General features: G+C 41.9%; 1 protein-coding gene across 1 annotated transcript; it reads left to right on the forward strand.

The window, feature by feature from the left end:
* Window positions 1-8,304: 8,304 nt before the first annotated feature.
* On the forward strand, window positions 8,305-10,023 carry ATPsynD (ATP synthase, subunit D). The gene is made up of 3 exons (XM_053774951.2): window positions 8,305-8,528; window positions 8,935-9,072; window positions 9,779-10,023. The coding sequence occupies exons 1-3, from the start codon at window positions 8,433-8,435 to the stop codon at window positions 9,863-9,865; spliced, it is 321 nt and encodes a 106-aa protein (XP_053630926.2). The 5' UTR covers window positions 8,305-8,432; the 3' UTR covers window positions 9,866-10,023.
* The last annotated feature ends 10,761 nt before the right edge of the window (window positions 10,024-20,784 follow it).

Consider the following 20,784-nt stretch of genomic DNA (forward strand, 5'->3'; position numbering starts at 1 on the left):
AGTCATAAGCTGCAGGACTACAGTTTTGGGGGTGGACAGTCCCACAAAGAACCCTCCTCAGTCTAATAAGGTATATGTATACCATACCATGTGTTACACATACCAGGACTATATGCTGCTTTCTCCTCACTTCCTCATTGGACAAGGAAAATACTTAGTTCTGATCTTGTGGGTATTTTTTGTCCTGTTGACCACTTACATTCTAATTATGTCAGCTGACCTTTCTTTCAAAGAACACTATAAGACCAAGGTCATGCCTGCCAGGAAGATGACGGGATGGATAATGAGAACTTTCAAAACAAGGGAAATAGTGCCAATAGTGACATTTTTCCAATTGTTTGTACACTCACTTGGAATATTGCTCACTGTTGGCAGCCCTATCCAGGGCAGGAGAAATATCAAAGCTGAAACAGAGATCATTTATGGCCAGCGCAGAGCCAATAAAGCTTTTAGATTACTTATTTGAGCAGTGGTGGCTCATCCGTAGGAACTGCAGAGCTGCAGTCCCCCTAGATGCTCACTGCCAGACATATGACTTCATCAAACTTATGCTAAAATAATTTGCAACTGATATATATATTACAGGAAAAATCTGTTTTATGTTGTTTTCAATGTATTTATAAGCGAATTTTTTTTTTTTAAACAAGATAAAAACGATTAAAAACAGAAGTTTGATGCAGTATGATAGTATAGGTATTACTGGCGCTATGAGCCAGTAATACCTATACTGTATTAAGCCAGGTTAACCAGGCAGCACCAGATGAATCTTGCCCAGGCCCAGCTTTGGGAGTAAAAAACTCTTTGAGCTTATTAAAGGTAAAGGTTGAGTGTCATGGTCATGCTTTTATGAATAACAAATTAATTATGGTAAGATAAGATTTTGTTTGGATTTTTAGCCCAGAGGGTTAGCCACCCAGGAAAACCCAAGTAAGAGCATCATCAAGGACTCTTATTTCCATTGGGGTCTTTCAGTCTTGTTCCCCAGGATACAACTCACCATTTGGCTAACACCCAGGTATCTACTTGCTAGGTGATAGGGACAGCATGTGTAAGGAAACGCCCAATGTTTCCACCTGGCCGGGGATTGAACCACAGACACTCAATGTGTGAAGCGTAAACATTGCATACCAGGCCATAGGACATCAGTACAATCTTTTTTTATTATTAATGGCTTGTGCTGTATATCTGTATATCTTTTCATGTACCATAGGAGATGTATGGATCTGGAAACAAATTTAATGAGGCAAAACAAATGTTTTTTGTTAAAGATGAGGACAGGAAGCAACTTTTTTAAATTATAGTGGTCCATCGTTTTTCGTAATTAATCCGTTCCTGGAGCCATTACTATAAACGAAATTTACGATTTTTATTTATTATCACACTAGCCGACTCCCACCAAGGCAGGGTGGCCCGAAAAAGAAAAACTTTCACCATCATTCACCCCATCACTGTCTTGCCAGAAGGGTGCTCCACACTACAGTTTTTAAACTGCAACATTAACACCCCTCCTTCAGAGCGCAGGCACCGCATCCCCCATCTCCAGGACTCAAGTCCGGCCTGCCAGTTTCCCTGAACCCCTTCATAAATGTTACTTTGCTCACACTCCAACAGCACGTCAAGTATTAAAAACCATTTGTCTCCATTCACTCCTATCAAACACGCTCACGCATGCCTGCTGGAAGTCCAAGCCCCTCGCACACAAAACCTCCTTTACCCCCTCTCTCCAACCTTTCCTAGGCCGACCCCTACCCCGCCTTCCTTCCACTACAGACTGATACACTCTTGAAGTCATTCTGTTTCGCTCCATTCTCTCTACATGTCCGAACCACCTCAACAACCCTTCCTCAGCCCTCTGGACAACAGTTTTGGTAATCCCGCACCTCCTCCTAACTTCCAAACTACGAATTCTCTGCATTATATTTACACCACACATTGCCCTCAGACATGACATCTCCACTGCCTCCAGCCTTCTCCTCGCTGCAACATTCATCACCCATGCTTCACACCCCTATAAGAGCGTTGGTAAAACTATACTCTCATACATTCCCCTCTTTGCCTCCAAGGACAAAGTTCTTTGTCTCCACAGACTCCTAAGTGCACCACTCACTCTTTTCCCCTTATCAATTCTATGATTCACCTCATCTTTCATAGACCCATCCGCTGACACGTCCACTCCCAAATATCTGAATACATTCACCTCCTCCATACTCTCTCCCTCCAATCTGATATTCAATCTTTCATCACCTAATCTTTTTGTTATCCTCATAACCTTACTCTTTCCTGTATTCACCTTTAATTTTCTTCTTTTGCACACCCTACCAAATTCATCCACCAATCTCTGCAACTTCTCTTCAGAATCTCCCAAGAGCACAGTGTCATCAGCAAAGAGCAGCTGTGACAACTCCCACTTTGTGTGTGATTCTTTATCTTTTAACTCCACGCCTCTTGCCAAGACCCTCGCATTTACTTCTCTTACAACCCCATCTATAAATATATTAAACAACCACGGTGACATCACACATCCTTGTCTAAGGCCTACTTTTACTGGGAAATAATTTCCCTCTTTCCTACATACTCTAACGTGAGCCTCACTATCCTCGTAAAAACTCTTCACTGCTTTCAGTAACCTACCTCCTACACCATACACTTGCAACATCTGCCACATTGCCCCCCTATCCCCCCTGTCATATGCCTTTTCCAAATCCATAAATGCCATGAAGACCTCTTTAGCCTTATCTAAATACTGTTCACTTATATGTTTCACTGTAAACACCTGGTCCACACACCCCCTACCTTTCCTAAAGCCTCCTTGTTCATCTGCTATCCTATTCTCCGTCTTACTCTTAATTCTTTCAATAATAACTCTACCATACACTTTACCAGGTATACTCAGCAGACTTATCCCCCTATAATTTTTGCCCTCTTTTATCCCCTTTGCCTTTATACAAAGGAACTATGCATGCTCTCTGCCAATCCCTAGGTACCTTACCCTCTTCCATACATTTATTAAATAATTGCACCAACCACTCCAAAACTATATCCCCACCTGCTTTTAACATTTCTATCTTTATCCCATCAATCCCGGCTGCCTTACCCCCTCTCATTTTACCTACTGCCTCACGAACTTCCCCCACACTCACAACTGGCTCTTCCTCACTCCTACAAGATGTTATTCCTCCTTGTCCTATACACGAAATCACAGCTTCCCTATCTTCATCAACATTTAACAGTTCCTCAAAATATTCCCTCCATCTTCCCAATACCTCTAACTCTCCATTTAATAACTCTCCTCTCCTATTTTTAACTGACAAATCCATTTGTTCTCTAGGCTTTCTTAACTTGTTAATCTCACTCCAAAACTTTTTCTTATTTTCAACAAAATTTGTTGATAACATCTCGCCCACTCTCTCATTTGCTCTCTTTTTACATTGCTTCACCACTCTCTTAACCTCTCTCTTTTTCTCCATATACTCTTCCCTCCTTGCATCACTTCTACTTTGTAAAAACTTCTCATATGCTAACTTTTTCTCCCTTACTACTCTCTTTACATCATCATTCCACCAATCGCTCCTCTTCCCTCCCGCACCCACTTTCCTGTAACCACAAACTTCTGCTGAACACTCTAACACTACATTTTTAAACCTACCCCATACCTCTTCGACCCCATTGCCTATGCTCTCATTAGCCCATCTATCCTCCAATAGCTGTTTATATCTTACCCTAACTGCCTCCTCTTTTAGTTTATAAACCTTCACCTCTCTCTTCCCTGATGCTTCTATTCTCCTTGTATCCCATCTACCTTTTACTCTCAGTGTAGCTACAACTAGAAAGTGATCTGATATATCTGTGGCCCCTCTATAAACATGTACATCCTGAAGTCTACTCAACAGTCTTTTATCTACCAATACATAATCCAACAAACTACTGTCATTTCGCCCTACATCATATCTTGTATACTTATTTATCCTCTTTTTCTTAAAATATGTATTACCTATAACTAAACCCCTTTCTATACAAAGTTCAATCAAAGGGCTCCCATTATCATTTACACCTGGCACCCCAAACTTACCTTCCAATCAATTTTCCCCATAAGAAATAATGTAAATACAATTAATCCATTCCTGACACCCAGAAGTATTAAAACAAAACAATTTTTTACATGAAATACACATGTAGTACATAAACAACACAATGGGAAATGATGAATGAAACATTAACAGCATAACACTTACCTTTATTGGAGATTCTTCTTAGTGTATGGGAGACTGGAGGAGGAGAGAGAGTGGATTGTTTATAGTTTGGAAGGGGAATCCCCTTCCAGCAACACCTCAGGTACCAATTGCTTTTCTGGGGTTGCTTCTCTTCTCTGTTTCTTAATGCCACTAGGACCACCTTGAGAGTCAATGGAGTCCTGTCTCGCAAAATAACTGTGGAGAGAGCTCTGTTTCTGGCGTCTCTTTAACACTTCCCTAAAATGGCCCAAGACTTTGTCACTGGACATGTTGCCAATATGGCTTGCAACAACCTTGTTAGGGTTGCAACACTTCATTGAACCACTCGACGAAAATTTCCCTCGTGACCCATGCCTTACTATTAGATTTCCAAAACACACACAATTTACTCTTCATAACATTGTTTTTCCTGAACACACTGGGATTTTCTGAATGGTACACTAGTAATGGCTTCACTTTGAAATCCCCACTAGCATTAGCACAGAACAGTAGCATCAGCCTGTCTTTCATAGGCTTGTGTCCTGGCATTGCCTTTTCCTCTTGTGTAATGAAGGTCCTCTTTGGCATTTTCTTCCAAAAGAGGCCTGTTTCATCACAATTGAACGCTTGTTCAGGTTTCAGTCCTTCAGCCTCTATGTACTCCTGGAATTCATGCACATATTTTTCAGCCGCCTTGTGGTCCAAACTGGCAGCCTCACCATGCCTTACCACACTGTGTACGCCAGTACGGTTCTTAAATCTCTCAAACCAGCCTTTGCTGGCCTTAAATTCACTCACATCACCACTATTTGCAGGCAATTCTTTACCAAATCTTCATGCAACTGCCTAGCCTTTTCACAAATAATCAAAGTCATAAGAGTATCTCATGCTAATTGTTTCTCATTTATCCACACCAATAATAACTTCTCAACCTCTTCGAGTACTGGTGATCTCATTTTTGTCAGCATAGTTACTCCCTTTGCAACAACAGCATCCTTGATTTCTTTTTTCTTGGCCACTATGGAACATAAGGTTGTGTAGGGTTTCTTATACATCCTGGACAGTTCCAAACTGGCAGCACACTTGTACCCAGTACGGTTCTTAAATCTCTCAAACCAGCCTTTGCTGGCCTTAAATTCACTCACATCACCACTATTTGCAGGCAATTCTTTACCAAATCTTCATGCAACTGCCTAGCCTTTTCACAAATAATCAAAGTCATAAGAGTATCTCATGCTAATTGTTTCTCATTTATCCACACCAATAATAACTTCTCAACCTCTTCGAGTACTGGTGATCTCATTTTTGTCAGCATAGTTACTCCCTTTGCAACAACAGCATCCTTGATTTCTTTTTTCTTGGCCACTGTGGAACATAAGGTTGTGTAGGGTTTCTTATACATCCTGGACAGTTCGGCCACACTTGTACCACTTTCATATTGTTCAATGACGGTTTTCTTAAATTCAATTGTATTTCTCACCTTCTTTACCACAGGCTTGGCACTAGGAGCTTTCTTTGGAGCCATGGTAGCTTATTTAGTACTTGCAAGCACTAAAATAAATGGAATATTATGAAATATTTCACTGGAGCACGTGAGGGGACCTTCGCTCACTGGTAAACAATGCCAGACTGGCTGCCGCCACGGCTCATGCCGTGGGTACGCGTCCGGGACGAATTACGACTCGCGAGTCAACTTATGAAAAGCTAGTCCATGTTTATACGAAAATACAGTGGACCCCCGCATAACGATATTAATCCGTGCGTGAGAGCTCTTTGTTATGCGAAATTATCGTTATGCGGATGAATTTTCCCCATAAGAAATAATGGAAATCAAATTAATCTGTGCAAGACACCCCAAAGTATGAAAAAAAAAATTTTACCACATGAAATATTAATTTTAATACACACAAACTGAAAAAGGCATGCACAATTACATGACACTTACCTTTATTGAAGATCTGGTGATGATTGATGGGATGGGAGGAGGAGAGAGTCTTAATGTTTAGAAGGGGAATCCCCTTCCATTAAGACTTGAGGTGTCAAGTCCTTTTCTGGGGTTACTTCCCTTCTTCTTTTAATGCCACTAGGACCAGCTTCAGAGTCACTGGACTTCTGTCGCACAACATATCTGTCCATAGTGGCCTGTACCTCTCGTTCCTTTATGACTTCCCTAAAGTGTTTCACAACATTGTCAGTGTAATAGTCACCAGCACGGCTTGCAATAGCTGTGTGAGGGTGATTTTCATCCATAAAGGTTTGCACTTTCAGCCACATTGCACAGATTTCCTTAATCTTTGTAGTAGACAACTTCTTCAATTTCTCTCTCCCCTCCTCCGAACCAGTTTCCTCAGGTCTGGCCTCTTGCTGTTGAAGTTGATCTATCAGCTCATCAGTGGTTAGTTCTTCATTGTCCTCCTCCACCAACTCTTCCACATCATCCCCACTAACCTCCAACCCCAAGGACTTCCCCAATGTCACAATTGATTCCTCAACTGGCATACTCCTCTCAGGGTTAGCCTCAAATCCTTCAAAATCCCTTTTGTCTACACATTCTGGCCACAGTTTCTTCCAAGCAGAGTTCAAGGTCCTCTTAGTCACTCCCTCCCAAGCCTTACCTATAAGGTTTACACAATTGAGGATATTAAAGTGCTCTCTCCAAAACTCTCTTAGAGTCAGTTGAGTTTCTGAGGTCACTACAAAGCACCTTTCAAACAGAGCTTTTGTGTACAGTTTTTTGAAGTTTGCAATAACCTGCTGGTCCATGGGCTGCAGGAGAGGAGTGGTATTAGGAGGCAAAAACTTCACCTTAATGAACTTCATGTCTCCATAAAGTCGCTCTGCCACGTCTGTAGGATGACAAGGGGCATTGTCTAACACCAGGAGGCACTTAAGGACTAATTTATTTTCAGTTAGGTAATCTTTCACATTGGGGCCAAATGCATGGTGTAACCAGTCATAGAAAAAGTCCCTAGTGACCCATGCCTTACTGTTTGCCCTCCACAGCACACACAAATTAGCCTTGAGGATATTCTTTTGTCTGAACGCTCTGGGAGTTTCTGAGTGATACACTAATAAAGGCTTCACTTTGCAATCACCAGTAGCATTGGAACACATCAACAGAGTAAGCCTGTCTTTCATAGGTTTATGTCCTGGGAGTGCCTTTTCCTCCTCAGTAATGTAGGTCCTGCTTGGCATTTTCTTCCAAAACAGGCCTGTTTCATCACAATTAAACACTTGTTCAGGTTTCAGTCCTTCACTTTCTATGTACTCCTTGAATTCCTGCACATATTTTTCAGCTGCTTTGTGGTCCGAACTGGCAGCCTCACCATGCCTTATCACACTATGTATGCCACTACGCTTCTTAAATCTCTCAAACCGACCTTTGCTGGCCTTAAATTCACTCACATCATCACTAGTTGCAGGCATTTTTTTAATTAAATCCTGATGCAACTTCCTAGCCTTTTCACTTATGATCACTTGAGAGATGCTATCTCCTGCTATCTGTTTTTCATTTATCCACACCAATAAGAGTCTCTCAACATCTTCCATCACTTGCGATCTCTGTTTCGAAAACACAGTTGAACCTTTGGCAAGAACAGCTTCCTTGATTGCCTTTTTGTTGCCCACAATAGTAGCGATGGTTGACTGGGGTTTATTATACAACCTGGCCAGCTCGGAGACACGCACTCCACTTTCATACTTATTAATGATCTCTTTCTTCATCTCTATAGTAATTCTCACCCTTATTCCTGTAGGGTTGGCACTAGAAGCTTTCTTGGGGCCCATGGTCACTTATTTTGCAGATAAAATCACCAAAAACACTGTAATAATACAAAATATTCCGATTGTATGCTTGGATGTTACCGCGGAGGCTGGCTGGTAAACAATGGCACCGGCGGAACATGTGAGGGTGGCTAAGGCCGCACATTAGACGGGTCTCGGACGAGCAGCGTTGAGCGGGTTTTTTAGCGGTATGCGAGGCAAAATCTTAGCGATAAAATGTATCGGTATGCGGATTTAACGTTATGTAAGGCCAACGGTATGCGGGGGTCCACTGTAACCCTATGATTGGCGAAATTTACGATTGCCGGGAACTACGAAAAGCGAGGGACCACTGTACTGTGTAAAATTTATTTTTTTATTTGCAGAGTTTTAACACTCCCAGAGGCTGTTCCAAAGATCCAGTTTGCTGCCTACAAGGCCCGCATTGATGCTCCTGGTATGGTTGATGACTTTCAGAAGCAGTATGAGGCCTTGCAGATTCCTTATCCAGCTGACACTGTATCAGGAAAGATAGCAGAAATTGAAAAGCAAGCTGTAAGTTTTTTTATTTTTTTTTTTTTTTTTTTCAAACTTTTTATAAGTTATATTAAATGTAGCTGTTTGAATTTAAAATTATTTCAGGCAATACCCATTTTAAGGATATTCTGATATTCTGTTAATAAAAGCTTATAAGAAATAAAAAAATTAATTTTAATCTGAATTTGAATTTTTTAAGTTAATAATAAAGTATCATTTTTATTGTACGTACTGTGCCTGGTTGATAAGGCAAGCACTCGGAACTCATCAAAGGTTTATTTAAAGTATACGTATGTGAAGTACTGAAGCCATGTGAGAGAGTAATGAGTTATAATTAAGGTTCTCTATTGGGAAAACTTTTTCAAATACAGTTTAATTATTTCATTTCCTGAATTTGATCCTCTTTTACCTTAATTTTTGGCAGGCAGCAGAAACTGAAGTCTTTATTAAAGAAAGTGAAGCTCGTATTGTCAAACTGAAGGAAGAGCTCGTTCGATGGGAGAAGATGATTCCTTACGAGCAAATGACTATGGAGGAATTTGCGGAGCAGTTCCCAGATGATGTATGAATTTATTACGTATATATTTTGTTAGAGAGAGAGAGTAGATGTAGGTAATAGCTCTTAGCTTTTAAATTTAATGTAGGAACTCTTAACCTAACCTTGTAAAAACCCTTTTGTAAAAAAAGAGAAAGGCAGATGAGAGGAAGGGAAAGATGAAAAGGAAGAGAGAGAAGAGAAGAGAAAAGAAAGAGAAGAGGGGGGGAAAGAGAGGGGTGGAAGGAAGTGCAGTAAAAGCTTTTATTGTGACAATTTACTCTATGTAGGTATTCATTACTGTCAAGAGTGCCTGTGTATCTATATTTTGTTTCTGTTTGAGATGGGAGTTTGCATGGCATAATATATAGAATTGGGTTCTTAAGATATTTAAAGAATTATTTTGCATGGGTAATCTTACTGCATTGTATTATTAATGCAATTAAAACTTAAGAGCTAAACCCACAAGGATCATTCACTGCTGCACTGTTGTATAGTATACAGAAACATTGATTATGAGTTGCTGTCCATTTCCTGTTTGTATTTATTAGGTACCATCTCATATTCCGGACTCTAAAAATGGTTTACTATTTTTCATGTGTACAGATCATTGATTATTCAACACTAGGTTAATTTGCTTTCAGCATTATCTGGCATTCTTGTTTGATTCAACATTTAAATGGATACTAAAAAAAACTTAACATTATTGTTTTTTTTTTTTTTTTTTTTTTAGGCAATCAACCTGGAGAAACCAACGTTGTGGCCCCACACCCCTGAGGACCAGCCTGGATATGTGCCCAAGGAAGGTGCCGAGGCTTAATATTAATTGTTCACTTAGTGATTTGTGTTGAAATTTCTCGAGGAAAATGTTAAGTATGTTAACCAATTTCTTGTAATGAATGAACAGTCTAGTGTAAATATTTAGGTGTATGATATTTGTATCAGGAAAGAAAAATCAATAAATTATCCAGAAACTACTATACTTATGTCAACCCCGAGATATTTGTATCTGAAGAATCAAACTACAGTATTACCTAAAATTTCCTAAATCCTTGGACAGGTAGCCCAAGGTACTTGGCTTTCAACAAGGCCTACTACTGTTTTTCTCAGGTACGTACTGTATAAATCCCAGTGGGTTGAGCACTACCTTTGAACATAATCCATTTAAGCAGTGTAAACCCTCTGGACCAAATCAGATTGAAAAGGTGGAGGAGGAAGTCTAGTATTGTACCGTATAATTCAAGTATTGAAGTGCACGAGTATGGATGTCGTCTGACCCAGCTAGTGTTGGTTGGCACTCAGACAGCATCGATGAAAGTTCTTGCAGCGTGAAGTGAATGCTGTATTATTATTATCCCTCAAGGAAGGTTCCTTGATGCTGGTGAGGGGCTCTTGATCTAGGGAATTGGATTTGTTCTCCAGTTCCCTGAATTAAACCCGAATACCTTCCACATCCCCCCACAGGTGCTGTGTAATCCTACAGGTTTAGCGCTTCCCCCTTTATTATTTGTACTATTACAATCATAACTAAGCACTAAACCCACAAGGGTCAGCAAATGCTGTAAGGTTCCTCAGTGTGGGACTCCTCTCAATGCCAGTAAGGAACTCTTAATCCTTAAACTGTCCAAACGTAGATCTACGTTCACTTGCGCTTTGATTGAACTCGATTACCTTCCATTTCCCAGGCATTACATGACCCGTGGGCTTGGTGCTTACCCCCTAAATATATTTGACATAAAATCTAGTTAGGTTGAATCCCTCTTGGGTTTGGATTGAAGGAGAGGGATAAATGTAGCCATTAAGAACTATAAACAAAGTGATGCCCAGTTGCTTTGGTAATTTTTATTGATGGGTTATGGTACATTTTCAACATGGTAGGGCAGGGTCTTTCAAGTACCTGCCTGCTAACTTTGCATTTTTCTAGACCATGTATTATAATCAAGGTAAGTGTTAAACTTGAAAGAGTTATACAGCATTGCAGAGGGATGTGTAAAAAGTAGGAATGTGCAAAGGGAAGGTATGAGGGTAGGGGAACATGCAAGAGTGAAATATAAATCAATGTTGGTGCATTAGGTTGTTAAAAAATAAACTCTACATCAGATGTGGGACTCAGTGTGTTGGAGTAGTGTAGGCATGGGAATTATTATCAAAAAGAGTAGGCATGGGAAGTGAATCCTGCAAGCCCACTGACAGACTGACAGTGCTCTCATGAGCAGTACCAGGCTTTTCTCCATGTGGTATCTATGAGCGAGTCGTGTATCCGATACATAAGCAGGAGAGCATATTATACACAAATAACCTGCACATAAAAGACAGAAGCTTACGACGACGTTTCGGTCCGACTTGGACCATTGACAAAGTCACACTGTGACTTTGTCAATGGTCCAAGTCGGACCGAAACGTCGTCGTAAGCTTCTGTCTTTTATGTGCGGGTTATTTGTGTATCGTTCCAGTCACGGTATTGTGCCTTTTTGTTATTTATTTATTTAGGAGAGCATATTATTATAACTAAGCACTAAACCCACAAGTGGTAGGAAGATGATGGACAGATTCCTAGTATTATTACAATCAAAACCCCTCAAGGGAGGTTCCTTGATGCTGTCGAGGAGCTCTTGATTTAGAGAACTGGATCTGTATTCCAATTCCCTGAATTAAGCCTGAATGCCTTCCATCCCCCTCTCACAGGTGCTGTATAATCTCTACAGGTTTAGCACTCTCCCATAATAATAATAAAACTAAGAGCTAAACCCACAAGGGTCATATAGCGGCCAGAATCCCAAATGTGGTTGGCAGAAAACAATTTATTGTGGTCCAACTCAAACTGTTGTATTTGCCAACAGTTGGGAGTTGTTATATATCTGAAAAGGCCTGAGAAAAGAATACAGGTACTCCTCACTTGACCTACCTGTTTAATGACCACTCGGACTTATGACCAGCTCTCCGACCAGTATACTGTGTGTATTTTACTTTGTTTTTTAATGCCTAGTTCTATTTTTAATATACTAAAAATGTTATAAATGGTGCAGAGGTGACATTAAAACAATATCTAAAGATGGTTGACACAAATTTATACAGTATGCCTGAAATAACAGTAAGGGGCAGCTTCTCACTTAACGACCAATTTGCTTACCAACCCACTCTTAGGAACGGAACTTGATTAAGTGAGGAGTATCTGTATGTCTGGGGAATTGGGAGGTCATGGATAACTTTCAAAGTGGTTGAGTATACTGTTCATTGCCCTGAATATCAAAGTATGTATCCAGGGATCCAGCAAATAATGATTTCTTTATGCCCATTAGAAATGCGACAACTAAAGCTGTACATGAGGGATGACTGCACGTAGAGGTAGTAACATTTACAGTAGACACGTAAACATAATGAGCTTATCCATCAAATTCAATAAAACTTAACATGCATGCACTCTTGCTTGTTTCTTTTGATCCAAGGAATTAGATCTGTGCTTGCCTGTTTATTTTGATCCAAGGAATTAGACCTGTGCTCTCCATAGATCAAACCTCAATTGCCTCCCATTCCCTCACGTGCTGTATGATCCCTATGGGCTGAGTGCTCCCTCGTGAATATATGGATATTATTATTGTTACTCATAACCAAGCACTAAACCCGTAATACATGGATGTAGGGTCAAAGTTTGAGCTATTCTGAACTTGAATGGATGGTTGAAGGCGATATGTTAGTGGGATTTTTTCTTTAGGTCTTTAATAGTATGGGCAGTGGAGGAACAGCTGGAGTGAACTATGTATGCTGAGAGATATGGAAGTGATAGCTGGTGAAGTAGGAATGTCAGAGGTTAAGAACACTGTATGAGTTGGACACTGGAGTAACTGGCAGAGGTCTACCTGGAGGGTGTTACAAGGGTCAATGCCCCTACACCCCAGTCCATGACCAGGCCTTGCAGTGGATCAGAGCCTGATCAACCAGGCTGTTACTGCCAGCTACACACAATCTAATGTATGAGCCACAGCCCAGCTGGTCAGGTACTGACTTTAGGTATCTTCTCCAGCTCCCTCTTAAAGACAACCAGGGGTCTATTGGTAATCCCCCTTATGTATGCTGGGGGGCAGCTGAAGAGTCTTGGGCCCCTGACACATTGTGTTATCTCGGTACACTCGTGGCACTCCAGCTTTTCATTGGGGGGATGTTGCATCTCCTGCTGAGTCTTTTGCTTTTATAGGGACTGATTTGTATGTGCAGTTTTGGGATTTTTCAGGTGTAAATAATTACATACCTTCTTTGCTTGCATTCAAAGGAGTACAGGTCATCTTTGGTGCTGACGTTTCCGGACGACTCCTTCACAAACCATCTTTTCACCTTCACCTTTCACCAGAAATCGTCGGCATTAGCTGGATCACCTGTGGTGGCAAGGAATAAGCATTTTTTTTTTCTAAATCAGTGTTACAGGTTTTACAGGCTAAGAGTTCTTACCCTACTTAGCTCATTTCAAAGACCAGACCCATCTAAGGTATATGGTGGAACCTCGGTTTTGAAATTTAATTCGCACAGATGTCAGTATGACAACCAAAGCAATTTTTCCCATAAAGAATAATGTAAGTAGAATTAATCCATTCCAGACCCCAAATGACAATGTAATAATACAGTACAGTGGACCCCCGCATAGCGACTTTAATCCATGCAAGAGGGCTGATTGTTATGCGAAATGTTCGGTATGCGAATGAATTTTCCCCATAAGAAATAATGGAAATCAAATTAATCCGTGCAAGACACCCAAAAGTATGAAAAAAATTTTTTTACCACATGAAATATACATTTTCCTACACACAAAGAGAAGGATACATGCACAATAGTACAGTAGTACATACACAATATATATTGTGCATGTACTACTCTACTAAATGAAGAATAAATGACACTTACCTTTATTGAAGATGCAGCAATGACTGATGAGACAGTGTGTCCTGGGAGTGCCTTTTCCTCCTGAGTACTGTAGGTCCTGTTTGGTATTTTCTTTCAGAACATGCCTTATCACACTGTATGCCACTACGATTCTTAAATCTCTCAAACCAACCTTTGCTGGCTTTAAATTCACCAATATGAGCACTAGTTCCAGGCATTTTTCCCTGTTCACCTGGGTGTTAGTCGACTGGTGTGGGTTGCATCCTGGGAGACAAGATTAAGGACCCCAATGGAAATAAGTTAGACAGTCTTCGATAACACTGACTTTTTTGGGTTATCCTGGGTGGCAAATCCTCTGGGGTTAATTGTTTCTTGGTATTCTCAATAAGCCACACCAACAACGGTGCTACAGCAGCAGCAGCAGCTGACGGTGGTACAGCAGCAACAGACGATGCTACAGCAGCAGCAGACGATGCTACAGCAGCAGCAGACGATGCTACAGCAGCAACAGACGATGCTACAGCAGCAGCAGATGATGCTACAGCAGCAGCAGACGATGCTACAGCAGCAGCAGACGATGCTACAGCAGCAGCAGACGATGCTACAGCAGCAGCAGCAGCAGCTGACGGTGGTACAACAGCAGCAGCAGCTGACAGTGCAGCAGCAGCTGTACCACCAATAGTAGCGATGGTTGATTGGGGTTTATTATACAACCTGGCCAGCTCGGAGACACGCACTCCACTTTCATACTTATCAATGATCTTTTTCTTCATCTCTATAGTAATTCTCACCCTTATTGCTGTAGGGTTGGCACTAGAAGCTTTCTTGAGGCCCATGGTCACTTATTTTCCAAAAAAAATCACCAAAAACACTGTAATAATACGAAATGTTCCGATTGTATGCTTGAATGTTACCGCGGAGGCTGGCTGGTAAACAATGCCACCGGCAGAATATGTGAGCGTGGCTCAGGCCGCACATTGGACGCGTCTCGGACGAAGGGCGGTGAGCGGGTTTTTGGGCGGTATGCGAGGCAAAATTTTTGCGAAAACGAGCGGTATGCGGATTGTACAGTATGCAATGCGTGCGGTATGCGGGTCCACTGTATACAGTGGATCCTTGGTTATCAGCCATTCTGGATATCGGCTAATTCAGTTTTCACCCACTTTTTTGGCCAAAATTCTATCCCGGCTCTTGGCCGCTATTTCAGAGATCGGCCATATTGGACACGTAATAAATCACTCTTGAGCACATTGTCTTATTTTAGGTTAATATAGACATTTTCATTAATCCATCTATGATATTTTCTTCAAAATTATATAAGAAACACGTTACATAGTACGTACATGCATAAAAACATGCAATATTTATATGCGGTGTATGTTTAATAATACAGCCTCTTCTCACTTGGTGATGTACTCATTTACCGATGACTCAGACTTACGACAGGCTCTTTGACCAGTATTCATACCTAAATAATATGTTAGAGCTGATTTCCTCTATTCTGCTTATTACAATATACAGTACACTACTGTATAAACATTTAAAAATGTACCAGAAATGCTATAAATGGTGCAAATGTGACACTAACCCTTTCAGGGTTGGTGTCGTACTAGTACGTCCTGTATGCCAGGGTTGGTGCCGTACTAGTAAGTATAAATTCTAGCGCCTTCAAATCTAGCGAGAGAAAGCTGGTAGGCCTATACACGTATATGAAAGAATGTGTCTGCGTGGTCAGTGTGCACAGTATAAAAAAACCTGCAGCACACAGTGCATTATGAGAAAAAAAAAAAAGACCGTGTTTTTTGTTTAAAACAGCGGCTTTGCAGCGTATTTTCGTATGTATTTATGGTTGTATTCTCGTTTTCTTGGTGTCAATTTACAGAATGGAAGATATATTACAGAAATTGAGATGATTTTGATTGGTTTCACAATGAAAAGTACCTTGAAATTGAGCTCAAAGTAGCAGAAATGTTTGATTTTTGCCAATGTTCAAAAGTGAACAAATCATGCCAAGCATCCAATACACGTCAACTGGTGAGTCTAATATTCTTTCACAAGTGTGCTGATATTATTTATACCAATTCTACACTAATGCAGTAGTCTGCTTAACAGTAAATCTTCTATTTTTTGTGAGAATAAGAGTTCAAACTGGAAAGCAAAAAGAAATGTAAGAGGAGCCTGGGGACGTGACTAATGAACAGAGAAAATGTTATTTTAGTACCAGGAATGTCTATCTTGTTTATTCTGGACCCTATTTCAAAATTGGCATCTTTGAAATTTGTGTGAAATTGGCAAAATTGCCAATTTCTGACCACTTTATTGGATAGTTGAAATCGGTAATTGGCAGGTTTCTTGTACTCATTCGATAGAACAAATGGAGTTCTAACAAAATAGCTATGATTTTTGTCGACTAGTGCGTTGGAATTGGCTGAAAATAGGGCTCAAAGTGGGTGAAATCGCCAATGCGTAAACATCGTTGAGACTGCTAACTTCGAGAGAGCATAATTCTGTAAGTTTTCCATCTAATTTCATACTTTTGGTGTCATTATGATTTGGAAAAGATTCTCTATCTTTTCATAAAAAAATAATTGTTATTTTTTTCGAAAAATTTTCGACCCTGAGAGCAAGTTTAGGAGAGGACCTCTTGACCCTGAAAGGGTTAAAACAATATCAAAGATGATTGACACAAACCCACTACCCTTATAGTGTGCTCCTTACTTACCGATGAATTTGTTTACCAACGAGGTCTTAGGAACGATTTTCATACTTGCACTTCCACTGCTGCTCTCACTTGCATCAACTGTAAGAGTGACCACCATACTCTTGCAGCCAAATGTCCAGTGCGTAAGGATATCCTCTCTAAGAAACTAAGAAGTCATCTGGAACCTCTCCTTCATATGCTGCAATTGCAAAGATTCAATCAACAACATCCAAGATTCTACAAGCCACTCAACAGTCGTCTCCACCATCTCTCACTACCCAACCTCCACCTGACGATATCTCTACCAAATTCTATTACTGCATGATGTTTGCTCACATGCAAAATGTTGCAAAACCTGGCTCTTTCAACACGACTATTAATGAACCTCTTGCACTTAACAACATGCCATCATTTAACTTCCCTGCAAGTCCACCATCAGCTGAGATTTTGAAAATAATCCCGAAGATCGTCAGTTTTGAAGCGCCAGATGACATGAAGGAATTAATAATTGATAGCGACGACTCATCCTCTTCTGAATCCTCCAATCAACATTCACCTGACAACATCCAAGGCAACACCACGCCTGCTATTGGTCAACTGGCTTGTCACACCAGGACCAACCAAGATCATACCCTACCTCCGCCATCAACATCACCTTCCTCAACTCCACCACCGCCTACTTGACCTCACTCACGTCGATTACCTGGAACACTATGGGTTAAACACAAAGGACTCATGTTCTTCACTACGACACAATACCCCAGCCCAGTGACTCGCCTAGAACTCATCCAACATCTCCAAGACAACACTGCAACATACACCACCGACGAAAAACCATTCCCTACCGTCAACCAGATAATCTACCAACTCCAAACCAATGAACTCTTCTACAGCTCTCCCATATGTATGACACAACTCTCTAGAACAAAATTCAAAGCATTGACAACCGGATCAAGAGAATAACTAATTCCTCCTGCTTGCTGCCTACTGACACTCTCAGCTCCTGCCACTGCCTTCGCCATCCTCTCCTAGAGAGCCAAGCAACGACATCATTCAAGCCTCTCCATCTACGCCCCTAGTGCTTGGGTACCACATGTCCCAAAGTGGTTGGGCCACTTACCTTGATTCCTCCCCTTCCCCTCCTTCCCATCGTTTTCCAGTTATTTCCATCCTTCCTTATCCTTCTTCCTTCCCATCTCACGACAGCTCTCGTCGTCGTCTTTGACTCGATTCGTCTTAGGAACAGAACTTCGTCGTTAAGTGAGGAGAGGCTGTAATCACTCTTGGGCACATTTTCTTATTTTAGGTTAATGTAGACATTTTCATTAATCCATCTATGATATTTTCTTCAAAATTATATAAGAAACACGTTACATAGTACAAATAAAAACATGCAGTGTTTATATGCAATGTATGTTTAATAATAATCACCCTTGGGCACATTGTTTTATTTTAGGTTATACAGTGGACCCCCAGCATACGATATTAATCCGTTCCTGAGAGCTCATCGTATGCCAAAATTATCGTAAGGCGATTTAATTTTCCCCATAAGAAATAATGGAAATCAAATTAATCTGTGCAAGATACCCAAAAGTATGAAAAAAAAATTTTTTTTACCACATGAAATATTAAGTTTAATGCACACAAACTGAAGAAGACATGCACAGTTAGTAATACTCTACTAACAATAGACCTCTTCAAGGGGGGCTCCTTGGCGTGGTGAAGAGGCTCTTGGTCTGAGGAATTAGCCCTGTCGGTCTTCTTCCTCAGACCGAACCTAATTACCCCCCATTCTCCCCTCCCCTATCCCATCCTCCCCTTTTTCCATTCCTCCTCCTCCTCACCCCTCCCTTTTGCCCTTCCTCTTTTTGGCCTTTGGGATTTCTCCCACAGGCTCGCTAGTTCCTAGGTAGGGGAAAGGACACCGGGGTCCATCCCATTCCGTTGAGGTTCTTGGCGGTGGCGTAGTTTGCCATGGAATCTGGATTGCCTGGGGATGTCCCGATCCCTCTCCGGTATCCCGGAGTAGCTTTGGGTGTCTTTCGGGCGACGGATGTATCTCTGGAAGCCACCTTTCGGATTCCGGGGGTGGTGGCCGAAGGAGGTATGCTTTATGGCGGATATCCGGCCGCCCTCTCTTTTGTCCACCGAGGTAGCTCGGCAGATGTGAGGTTGCTATCCCGGATTGCTGGTTTACTGGCATGAAGGGTAGGGTATGGCACGGGTTCCATGCTGCATCTGCGCTACTAGCGGTGTTGAGGTCCTCTTGGGCGCGGAGGGAGATTTCCGGCCCTTTCATTCCTCCTGGGAACTATTCCTCCCTGCTCCCCCCTTTTTTTTTATTCTTTTTTTTATTTTTCTTTTCTTTTCTTTCTTTTTTTTCTTAAAAACAAAAAGCAAACGAGTAACCTAACCATGGCAGCCCTAGTCCATGAACCCACTACCCCCGGGCCCCTTCTTGATACCGCACCCCATTCTGACCCTGCCTTGTGTTTAGACCACTCTTCGGACACTCCTGATGCCCCTGTACCTCTTGCTGGTGCTGTTTCCTCACCCGCTTCAGGTACCGGGGCTTCGACTGACTCCTTCGATTTGTCTGAACTCTGCTCTCCTTTGACTATGCTTCCGGCTTCTCCCTCTACGGTACGGCAATTTTCGAATCGCCCGCCCATTTCACGCCGGACCAACTCCGGTCCTACTCCTAAACGCCAACGTCAATCTCCTGATGATGCTCCTTCGTTACCTTCCCATTCTACTCGGAAAAGACCGACACGTCAAGCACTCCCTCTCCACGCTCAGTTTCGGACCACACAATGGACTAAATTCTTTACTTTAAGACCGACTTCTTCTTCTGCCTACCTTTCTGACCATAGTATTGGCAAAGCGCTCCTGCGTCATGTTGGCAGAGATATTTCATTTCATGCTCTCAAGAGCGGTACGCGCATCGTCACTGTCCAGAATGCTACCCAAGCTCATGATCTTTCTCTCCTTTCGAATATCGATACTACTCCTATCACTATTGAAAAACATCTTTCTCTCAATTCTTGTAGTGGTACTGTCATTCTGCCCCATACCATAGTCCAACAGAATTTCCAGTCATGTGGCAATGACATTTTTGAACAGCTGGAACTCCAGGATCTCCCAATCCTCAAAGTAGACACTTATGTCCTTCCTGCCCGGGGGTGGAGACATTACCCTTGCAATGTGGCTCGTTTAACTTTTGACAGCCGAGAACTCCCGTCCTCTGTATATGTCGCGGGACATCGGTTACAAGTTCGAAAGGTGATACCTACAGCACAACAATGTAGAAATTGCTGGCGTTTTGGTCACCCAGCGAAATATTGCAGATCTATGGCCGAATGCCCAGTCTGTGGTGCTGACGACCATTCTAATACATCTTGCAGTCAACCTTCATCTTGCCTTAATTGTAATGAAGCTCACCCTTCGTACTCCCGCCGTTGCCAGGTCTACTTAAATGAACGTGAAATCTGTTGCCTCAAAGAGGCAGAAGGTCTCCCTTATGCTATGGCAGTTACTCATCTCAGCCTCCAAGGGAGACTACCCCGTGTTTCTTATTCTCGTGTTTCCAAACATCCCCCCACTTTTGGGGTCCCATCTTCTGCAGCCTCCTCTGTTGTTACCCCTCCCATAGCCACTACGGCATCTAATCCTTTTGCTGTCCTTGGCTCTGACGTCCCGACTACAACTCAGTCTGTTCTCACATCTTCGCGTCCTTCCTCACAAGCCCCAGTATCAACAAGACCTTGAACGACACCTAATACCAATCGCCCCTCTACTCAGAAGTCCGAAAAACCCACATTGCTCAAATCTTCTTTGCCCCTTCCTTCCCTTCTTCCACCTCCACACTTTACCTTTCCAGTCACTGTACCTAGTTCTTCCCCTCTCTCTGGCTCTATTACAAGTGTGGAGATTCACCCTCCTCCTCGTACTATGCCTTCCACCCCCGTCCCCTCCCAAGTTTCTCCCTCTTCTGCCACCTCCCAGGTTTCTGCCTCTTCTGTCCCCCCCCACACTTCATCTCCAGTCCCTTACACTCTTCCCTCCCCCTCTACTTTGGTACAGTCCATTACTGTCCCAATCTTTACTCACCCTCCTCCTTCTATCTCCAATATGGTCTCCCATACATCTTTGAATTCAGAAACACT

The sequence above is a fragment of the Cherax quadricarinatus genome, chromosome 11, assembly GCF_038502225.1.
Source record: "Cherax quadricarinatus isolate ZL_2023a chromosome 11, ASM3850222v1, whole genome shotgun sequence".
NCBI lineage: Eukaryota > Metazoa > Arthropoda > Malacostraca > Decapoda > Parastacidae > Cherax > Cherax quadricarinatus.

What these genes read in the sequence shown, in the direction of transcription:
- ATPsynD (XM_053774951.2), top strand. Translation starts at nt 8,433, where the DNA reads ATGGTTGATGACTTTCAGAAGCAGTATGAGGCCTTGCAGATTCCTTAT. An exon ending in CAGAAATTGAAAAGCAAGCT is followed by an intron (nt 8,529 to 8,934) that starts GTAAGTTTTTTT and finishes AATTTTTGGCAG; the next exon opens with GCAGCAGAAACTGAAGTCTT. An exon ending in CGGAGCAGTTCCCAGATGAT is followed by an intron (nt 9,073 to 9,778) that starts GTATGAATTTAT and finishes TTTTTTTTTTAG; the next exon opens with GCAATCAACCTGGAGAAACC.